The sequence below is a fragment of the Lathyrus oleraceus genome, chromosome 2 (assembly GCF_024323335.1).
Source record: "Lathyrus oleraceus cultivar Zhongwan6 chromosome 2, CAAS_Psat_ZW6_1.0, whole genome shotgun sequence".
Classification (NCBI taxonomy): domain Eukaryota; kingdom Viridiplantae; phylum Streptophyta; class Magnoliopsida; order Fabales; family Fabaceae; genus Lathyrus; species Lathyrus oleraceus.
Window position 1 is genome coordinate 330,600,454 of NC_066580.1, and position 10,497 is coordinate 330,610,950.

Below are 10,497 nucleotides of genomic sequence, written 5' to 3' on the forward strand. Positions count from 1 at the left end.
TAGTAGGCTACGGTCTTTTCTGTTATTTTTTTCCCGAAAAAAATGTTAAATTTGGCCGAATTAAAATTACAAATGTCATTTTTAATATTACATGATGTATTTTTATTTTTATTTTGAGGAATTTGAAAGAATTTCTCTCAAGCGTGGAATGAGTGCTTTGGAGTGTTCATATGATTATTTACATTTTGAATGATTTTTATTTGGATTTGTTGTGGAATGGTTTGGAAAACAATGGTGAGACAAAATAAAAATAAGCTATGTAATATTAAAATTACCAATTGTCATGTCAGCACAAAAATTATTTTGTCCGAAGTTTTATATTTAATATTTTACATAAGTTTTATATTAAACATTGCTAACAAAGTCAAGACTTATATAAAATGTAATCTTATTATAAAAAACTGTCTCCAAGACATCAACAAACATTAAGGTACATAAGTTCACTGATTGTAGACAACACAGAGAGAATAATATCCTGTCTTTTGTTCAAACCTACAAGCTTGCTTCTCTGTTACGTCCCATTTGATTAGTAGACCTTCTCTACCATCCCTTCCCATCGACCACATATCAAACCATTTGAGGTTGGAACCATCCCATTTAGCACTACAATAATACTTGCTCGATTTAAAACCTAATCTTGGCGTGAAAGAAAATTTGAATAGCCCACCAGGTGGGAGTATCGATACGCCTAGATCTTCTCCTTCTCTTTCGTAGCAATGAAGGGCTAATTCTTTGTTATCAGATAAACGATTGGTGACCTCTATATTTACGTGACTGTGTACGAATTTTGCTTCAGATACAGATACTAGCAATAAAACAAGTGATATAGAAACAACAATTCTCATCAACATTTGAGACATGGTGTATATAATGTGTGTGTCTAGGCATTACCTACATCTCTTTTTATAGGCACTTCTTCTTCTTTTTTTTTTTTTTACATGTATATTCCTAAAATATCCTTTCCAAATGAATATTTTAAATTTGGCTTTACATCTAGTGTATTATATATATATATATATATATATATATATATATATATATATATATATATATATATATATATATATATATATATATATATATATATATATATATATATATTGTCCAGATACATTAGTTATTTAATTTATCTAAAAAATAATTTTTTCTTTTAAATAAAATCAGAGAGAATATTGAACTACTTTATTAAAGTATAATTATTTTATTATAATTATTTGTATTTTATTTTAAAAGTGTAAAATTTTTTAATTCAATTATTTGATTCTTTAATAAAAACACTTTTTTCTCACATAAAAATAAAAATATTAAAAATAAAAATAAAGGTAAAGTAAAAGTCATATATTGGATCCTCTCCAAATTTTCCTCTCATGCCCTCTCTTATGTGCAATTCTAAATCATTTGATTAATCCAACTGTTAAAATGCAAGAAAAAGAAAAAATATATTATTTAAAGAATAGAGAGAAATGTATCAGTTTTAATTTTTAATTTATTTTTTGATGTACTAAATAACTTAACTTTAGAGAACAAAATACCATAAAAAAATCCACATCACTTCATATAATTTGTTGCTTAAAGCACGTTATTCTTTTTATTTTAATATTTTTTTATCATATATATATATATATATATATATATATATATATATATATATATATATATATATATATATATATATATATATATATATATATATATAGAAAGGTGCATGTTAGGAGTGAGAGCTTATAGATTTTGAAATTTTATCATACGGAAAGTGGCATAGCAAATCCAGACAAGTGTGAGGTGGTCGTTTGAATGAAGACACCTACAACAAAGAAGGAAGTCATGAAGTTGAATGAGATGGTATAAAAGCTTCAAACAGATTCATTTTGAGCACATCACAACATGTTACTCCCTTTTATTAGTGGTTAAAGAAAGAAATGTTTTTCAAGTGGACCTTAGAGTTCTAACAAGCGTTATCATCCATAAATGTCCTATCAAATCCACATGTGTTGTATCATCCTACGATAGGCGAATCTATGTATCTTTATTTTTCCGTTTCCAAGGAGGCGATTATTATCGTCCTCGTAAGAAGGCCAAAGGGTCAGAAAATCCTGGCCTACTTAATTTTCGGAGCCCTAGACATGTCAGATATACAGTATCAAAAGATAGAGAAGGTGACATTGGTGTTAGACATCTAGAAAGCTACAATATTATTTTCTAACACGCACCATAATCAGCATGAACCACATCTTATTGAAGCGTGTCTTCCATCAGTCATATCTAGCCAAGTGACTAACAAAATAGTCCATCAAAATTTTAGAATTCAATATTTCTTTTGAATCGAAGAAAGAATTAAAGGAAAAATTATTTGTAGATTTCGTAGGTGAAATGACCCCAAGTGTATAAGAGTTGGCATATGCCTGCGTAGTATTTATAGACGGGTCATCTAGTAGGTGTGAAAATGGAGCTTAACTCATTTTATAGAATGAAATAGATCTGAAAGTTGATGTATCTCCATATTTTGAGTTTCCTACTACTAGTGATCAAGCCGGGTATGAAGGAGTTATTGTAGACCTTACAATAGTCGTTGAGATGGGAGCGAATTGCATCAAGTTAAGGATAGATTCCCAGAATGTTGTCTCAGAAATAAAAGTGGAAACCCTAACTAATGAGCCACAACTACAATAATATGTCTTCTTGGAAAAAGAAGTTAGCAAAATTTAAATCATCATAGAGAACAAATTATCCAAGAAGACGCCATGTCTAAGATGGCTAGCAACCAACCATATTGAGTAAATTATTCCTTCATCCAAGAAACTTGGAGAATCCATAACATGGAAAACCCAAGAGTTAGGATGATGGCAATGATTAAGGATTCATGACCATCCTGGATAACACCCATTGCAACATACATCGAATAGGGAAAAATATCTATTAACTTAGTATATTCCACCCTTTTTAAGAGAAGAGAGTGTTCTTATTCTTTAATAGAATAGACATTTTACAAAAGAGGATTGCTAACCCCTTTGATAAAATCTATAGAAAAATAAGAAGTCCCATATATCTTCGCTGAGGCACATAAAGGGATAGCAAGGCACCACTTGGGTGATCGAGTGTTGGATAAAAAAGTGTCATACTCCAATTTTGTTCTACCTTAAACTTCATTGTCTTTTCTCTTTAGTTTCTTTTCATCTGCATCATTGCATCATGACCATTTCATCTGGTCATGGACTTTAATAACCATTCATTAATATACATTAGGTATATTAGTAAAAGTGAAATAAAATTAAAGTGAAATAAAATTTTAAAAGAAAAGGTTTTGATTTCTTTTTTCCATATTGCATTGTCACTCATCAATAGCGTAGACATACATTTGCATTTGTTCATTCATGTATCCTTAAGGATGACTTCATTTGTAAGTCACTTAAAATTTGGTTTCCAAATTGGATTGTCGCCTCCTCTTATGTGTTGTACACATGCGACAATTGGATTGACGTCTCCTTTATTTTGAGATTTTTTTTGTTTGAAAGTAAGTTACTTTGGGAAATAGTTGGAAAAGTGGGTTATTTTGGATATTTATTTGAAAAAATGTGTTATTTGGATAAAAATATTCTCACTTTACATTCATTAATAAAACATTTAAAAAAGGCTTGTTTTATTTTAATTTTTATTACTTTTTATCTCATAACGAATATTACAAAAATAAAAAGAAGAAATTAGCACTTTTGTTTGCATCTTCTCCTAACATGAAGGTCATGCTGGTCGTTCATATCCCACCATCGTTATGCTCATTATTATCATCATCCTTCCATCATAGATCCTGCAAAATAAAATTATTATATAAGTTCATCAATATACCATAGTCCATCTCAGCAACACACCTATATACATCCATGACCGTAAAATTCCAAACGCAAGGCACATGAACATACATCAACACATACACATACATTAAGACGTTTGGACCACAAAATCAGACATTCCTCACTAAGAAAAACACAATTTCATAATGAATTTCATCACATTTCAATAAAACTAAATTCGAATGAAATCGTAACAAAAATTGATCTCAAACACATCTCAACCCTTAATCCCTAAGCTTCACACGGATCCTCACTTATCTCTCCCCAAATTCCATTTTCTCATCACTAAATTACCTCTCAAATCTCACCACTCACTCACTATTTAATGACCCTCCAATTTCACTCAAACGCACACAAAAAACCACCTTAATCATACTATGCTCAAAATCTCTCTCAACACTCTCACACCAAAGCTTAAAGTTAAGGAGTTGCTCATGATCATCCCTAGAACGTGAGATTACTTAGAGCTCTTAACCTTCTATCTCATTTGAGCAAGCAATTCAATTTCAGTCAAAGAAGTGGAAGAAAAGGAAATAGAAGGAGGAGAGAATTCAGAAGCATGGAACAGAGAAAAGAAGAAGAACAAAGTGTAACTGAAGAGAGAGTGACCGTTCCAGAGTTCCCACCGTCGTGCCAGAGTTTCTTGTACTACAATGTGGTACCCTAAGCTTTCTTTTCGCGTTTTTATTGCATGATTGTAGTTGTATTGTTGTTGCTAAATGTACCACCTTTGTTAATTATGGATTACATGTTGATTTGAGGTTGATTTTAAGTTCAACGGTTCAGGTATAATTTATTCGATCTGTATGTTTAAGGCTTTGTTTGTTGATTTTGAGTGGATATTCATGATCAGGAGGACTTTTTAGGTAGGGTTTGTGTTGGTTGTTTGAGGGTTTGACAAGATTTGGGATGAATCTGGGTAGAGGTGATGAACACGATGAAGTGTTCATTATGGTTCTTCTTCTTTTTGGGTTGTTTGAGCGTTCTTCTAGAGTGAGCGTTGATGTTTGAAAAATTGTTGAGAGAAATTGTTTGATTGAAGAGAGAGAAGAGAATGAGTATTCATGTGACTCTTTCCCCTTGGTTATCTCTCTTCTGTTGCCTCCTTGTGAAGGCATATGCCCCTTACTCGGCTCACTCCTGAGCCTATGATTTGGTTGACTGAGCTTCATTGACTAGTTGTGTTTGCATCACCTTTTTTTTCTTACCATGTGTCCCACTTATTCTCACCATTAAATGTTTGGTCAACGAATCATGAGTTGAAGTTGAGTCTTCTATGATGACGCAATCCCTCTTGCGTTGACTAGCGCCCCTTAGGCCTAATGAGAAGGGGTGGCAAAACGGACCCGCCCTGCTGGGCATGCCCGTTTTTCCCACACTTTAGTGTGGGGCGGACCAAGGATTTAGGCCCTCACCCTCTAATGTGTCCGCCCCGCCCCACCCCGTTTTTTTCGCGGGCTTTTGCTGGCACGTGCATTTACATAAATTTTTGCATTTTTAGGCTTAAAGAGTGGAGTGCCTGTCGGTTTTCCCCGTCCCGCCCTCACTTTTTTGCGGGGCGGACCTAAGTTTTAGGCCCACATCCTCAACTATGACCGTCCCGCCCCGCCCCATTTTTTTGCGGTCTTTTGCGGGGTGGGCCTAAACGGGGCGGGCATGCCCGTTTGCCACCCCTACTAATAAGGGCCTCTCTTGAGCCTAATTCTCTTCACACCCCACTTATTTGACATCCTTATATTGTTTTTTATTTAGTATTTGTGTTTTATAGAATTTATTGGGCCTTGGGCCACCCATATTATGTTTGCTTACTACACAAAGTCCATTACTACTATTGCACCTTTATGAATTATATTTCATTATTATTACCAGTTTTTTTAATTAATTAAATAATAATAATAATAATAATGATAAATAATGGTGATTAATAATAATTAGATATACAAATATTTTCTCACATAAATGTAAACTTGATTTTATTTTATCTATTATTATTAATTTTATTTGTTTATTTATTTAATTATTATAATTAAACAAATAAATAAGTATAAATGGTAATAAATAAATAAATTATTTAAATAATATTCTCAATAAGCAAAACCCTTGATCCAATGCCAAATGGATTTTTCACAATTAAACATTGTATGAAAAGGGAATGGGAGGCGCGCACATTGCTACTCATCGAATAAGTGAGTTACTAGCGCCTGTCATATTGCTCTAACTTTCTTCGTCTTCCTAAAAATAATTCAACAAACAATACATATTTTCTCTCCTCCGCGCAATCAAAAAACTTTTTCAAAAAGAATATTGTGTAGTTCATTCTAACGTGAATCAAACAAGCGCTTAAGCCTCCCCCCGCGAGCATATAAGTCAACGTTTAATCGCTACAACACGATCTAAACACTCGTTCAATAAAACAAACAAACCCACAAAAACATAGTTTTCTATGTTGAACTACGAAGCTTTGAGTTACTCATTGTACCATAGGATATGTAGGAGCGAGACCCGCAATCTTGTTAAACACCCTAATAAAAACCTTTTTGCGACCCCTTTTCTATTTTTCATTTGCATTTTTATCACTCAGAGAAAATAAATAACATAAGATAACATTCAATCGAAAATCTAACTAAAAGGATCTCATTGATTACAATGGAAGTGATGAGTGCTAGTACATTTTCCTTACGTAATCGACTCTCAAACCCAAACTTTGTTGCGACGATCATCTTCTTTTTCTCTTAAGCGTTTTATCGATATTTTTCATTTCATTGTTTAGGAATAAACAAAGTTCGGTGGCCATTATGTTTAATCATTTTCCGCGAATGCATGAATGATCGTATTTTTCGAGATGCGATATAAAATTCTCAGAGTTGGAAACTCTTTTCCATCCTTGGTCAAAGATGTTAAGGAGTATGTGAGAAGAGGTGACAAACTCCATTGATATGGAGACATCTATAACAGTATCCTATCTCAACTACTAATGTTAATGCATCCTTGGCATTTCTCATAATAAGGATCATATATTCTAGATCCCTTCCTTTTGGTTCCAAGACAACTCAAGTTCTTAATTGTGGTAGGAGATTACTTCAATAAATGGATTGAAGCATAAGAGCTAACGAATTCCACATATAGGAACGGAGAGAAGCTCTTAGAATACTTGATGGTTAAGAAATATTTCACGTCAATGAAACACCCCAAATCAATAGACAGACAAAAGCAGCAAATTGCATAGTCTTTACAAGGTTAAAGCAAACACTAGAAACAATAAAAGGATACTAGGAAGATGATCTCCCATATGTCCTCTAGGCGTATACGACTTGTAAGACACTAATTTTGTCCAATTTCTTTTCAAAAAATAAAAGCATGTTTCCTCTCTTAAATTTAAAGTGTCAAGTCAAATTAATTGTTGAATAATAGTCAAACCGATTTGCTGGGAATTTAGTTAAATGAAAAATCGATTAAGTGGCATATTTTTGATCGCACGATCATACTTAGTATCGAAGATCATTATGCATAGATGAGTCTGACACATATATTTTTTCCGCATCTAATAATTGTGTGTTCTCATTTTTATTATTTATGAAAATTGTCGTATTTTCACTTAATTTTGGTTTACACGTTTAAATTAAATTAAACAATTATAATAACAAGAAGGATTAAAATATTACAATAAGATTGTCGTACTACATCATCGTTAAAAACATTTCATCCTTAAGATAAAATCAATTCCTACAAAATATCACAAAAAGCACAAAAGAAAAAAAAGGGAAGAGTAGAGGAAATATCTTCACAATGTATTTGTTTCCTTCACAGGAAAGCATCTCATTTTTTACACATTTTTTCTCCCTTCATTTCACACCATTCTAACAACCTCACAATTTTAAATTCCAACTCACCATTTCCAGCACACACAAGATGACAAAAATGAAACCAATCATAATCCTAAAATCACTATAAAAAGAATGTAACATTGGAAATAATGCGAAAAAACGCATCATACCATCATCATCTTCATACATTTTCCTTCAATCTCTATTGATCTTCATCACATTAATCATCACCTTCAACGTAAACCTTCACACTACACAACCATCATCACTTTCCATCTTCTTCTTCCACACACAACATCAACCACAACATCAACCACATCACAAACAACAACAACAATCATATTTCACCTCTGCTTCTTCTTCAAACCATCACCAACAGTCAACATATCACAACAACAAATCCACAACACAAATAGCAACTTGTAAAACAATACAAACACGAAAATAGAGAGAACGGAATGAAGGAAAGCATAAAAACCAAATATGTGAAAATAATCACGTTTCCGGCCACCATGAAATCCAGTTTCATACCCCCTTTCAATCTCAAACCACACGAACACCATTAATTGCACCTCTGCTATAGATCCGACCATATCACTTTCCAACGCATCCTCGTGTCATTCCCGATTCAGCAGCCGTAACATTTCTGAGAACCACCATGCATCCTTTCACGTCACCAACGCCTTCACACACCTTAAGTCGCCACCACGACCTCCACACGAACATTGAGTTTCCATTTGAACCACCACCACAGATCCATCGGTATTTCACTCTTCATCTTAGATTTTTTACTCTGAATCTTGATTCAATTTGTTAATGTTGTTTTTCGTTTTTCTTGAAAATAAATCCGAGTGAGAAAACAAGAGAGTGAATCGAGAGCACCGTTTGTAGTTGTTGTTCTAGAGAGTCACCGAGAGAGAAGAAGTATCAATCAAGGGAGGAGATGAACATTGAGAGATTATGAAAATTTGTGTTTGAAAGTAAATGAGATGGCGACTTAATTCTTAGAGTATGGTTGGTAACACCCAAAATATAGTTTTAAACTTTACAGCTCATATTAATAAAAAAAAATTTGTTTGATAACTCTCATTTAACTTTTAGTTGGTGGCTTTTACTAGTAACTTTTAGTTTTTTTTCAAAAGTTATTTGAAGTAGTTTTTGAGCATGTAGCATTTAACTTATTATTTTTTTTCTCCATTTATATCCTTATTATTTTAACAAAAATCTATTTTTATCCTTCAATCTATATTATTAGTAAATTTAGAATTGCATAATTATATTTGTATCATATCACAAGATGAAAAATGAAATATTATTTAATATTTTTGAGAACATTTAATTTACGTAATGAAATTCGAAATAGTATTGATAATTTTCATGTTAGTAAAATTTTGGAGGAATATCATTGAGATCAACCAAGATGAAGAAAATTCAAAATATCATTGTAGTTTTATGATACAATATTAAAAAATAAACTTAATTTTATTATCATTATTTTAAATTAATATAACCGAATTCAAAATTAGAATGCAATTATTTCATGTATTTCGTTAAATTTCATTATAAAATTTATATATAAAGTTAGTATAGTTTGATGCTAACTTCAATATTTTATATATATTAAAAATACTCTTGTATGTTTTTATTAATACATTTATTTTTATCAAATAAAAAATTATTTAATAATATAATATAATAAAATAATAAAACCACTAATTTCTTAATTAAGAATGTCATTTTATGTCATTTTGTATTTATCATCTGGTGTAACAGCTAATTTACCAAACACTCAAAGTAATTTATCAACTATCAATCATCAATTATCAATTATCAGCTACCAGGTACCAGCTATCATACCAGCTATCAGCTATTAGTCATCAGCTATCAAGTATCATCTATCAGTTAGTTTTACCAAATAAAGCCTTTATATCTTCGCCTCTTTTCTTTAAATTTTAGTGTTAGTTATTTTATTATTAAAGGTATATGGTGTCGGATTGGGCATTAGGCCCATGATCGGTACCCCCCGTCCCTCCCATTTTCTCTATTGCACCCCTTAATTATTCTTTTTCTTTTATTTTTATTGTGTTAGGTATGGGTGGCAAAACGGGTAATGGCCTCCCAAACCAGTCTGTGCACCCGCCAAAAAATGACGAGTTGGATTGGGATTTTGTGTCCGCCTACCCGCTCAGCCAACCCTGCTTTAAGCCCGCCCCACCTTCTTCTTCTTCCTCGCACATACATGGTACTCCATGGGAACCATCTATGTTATTTACGTGCGTGAGCATTTTATCATAAAGTTTACTTATCATAAAAAAGGGGGGAAGAATGAGATTGAGTTTTTTATTATTGTGCTCGCCAAGAATTAGGGCCCTTGTGCCTACGTATCATCATCGAAGAATGAAGAATCAGAGCTTTGTAGTTCAGAGTAAAAAATGTTTGTTGGTTGGTTGTTTTTACCTTGAAAAAGGATTTTTTTATGGTGATGACCTAAGGCGCAAAAATAAGGTTTGATGTGTTGATGTTTGTTTTATGGTTTTTGAAAAGATTTTTTTTATTAGAATTGCACTAAAGACTATGGGCAAAGGCGAATATTTCAGACAAACAAGTCAAATGTCTTGTGTCTAAAATACTCAGAGTAAGGGTAGGAAAACTTCATTCTTACTAATTCCACACCACTTAAGGCTAGTGGAGTACAATTCTAGTCGTATTTTTACTGTATTTTGAATTTGATTAAGAAAATGCCGCTTGACGTTGGATCAAGGGTTTATTTCTTATTGGTTTTGAAATGGTGATAAACATTGATATTTGCAAAGAATAAATGCGATAAA

General features: G+C 32.3%; 1 protein-coding gene across 1 annotated transcript; it reads right to left on the reverse strand.

Annotated features, from left to right (window-relative positions):
• Window positions 1–440: 440 nt before the first annotated feature.
• On the reverse strand, window positions 441–860 carry LOC127123081 (S-protein homolog 4-like). The gene has a single exon (XM_051053341.1). It carries the CDS (start codon window positions 858–860, stop codon window positions 441–443), a length of 420 nt encoding a protein of 139 aa, XP_050909298.1.
• Window positions 861–10,497: the final 9,637 nt, after the last annotated feature.

Excerpts from the sequence above, each read along its gene's own strand:
- LOC127123081 (XM_051053341.1), bottom strand. The coding sequence starts at position 860 with ATGTCTCAAATGTTGATGAGAATTGTTGTTTCTATATCACTTGTTTTA.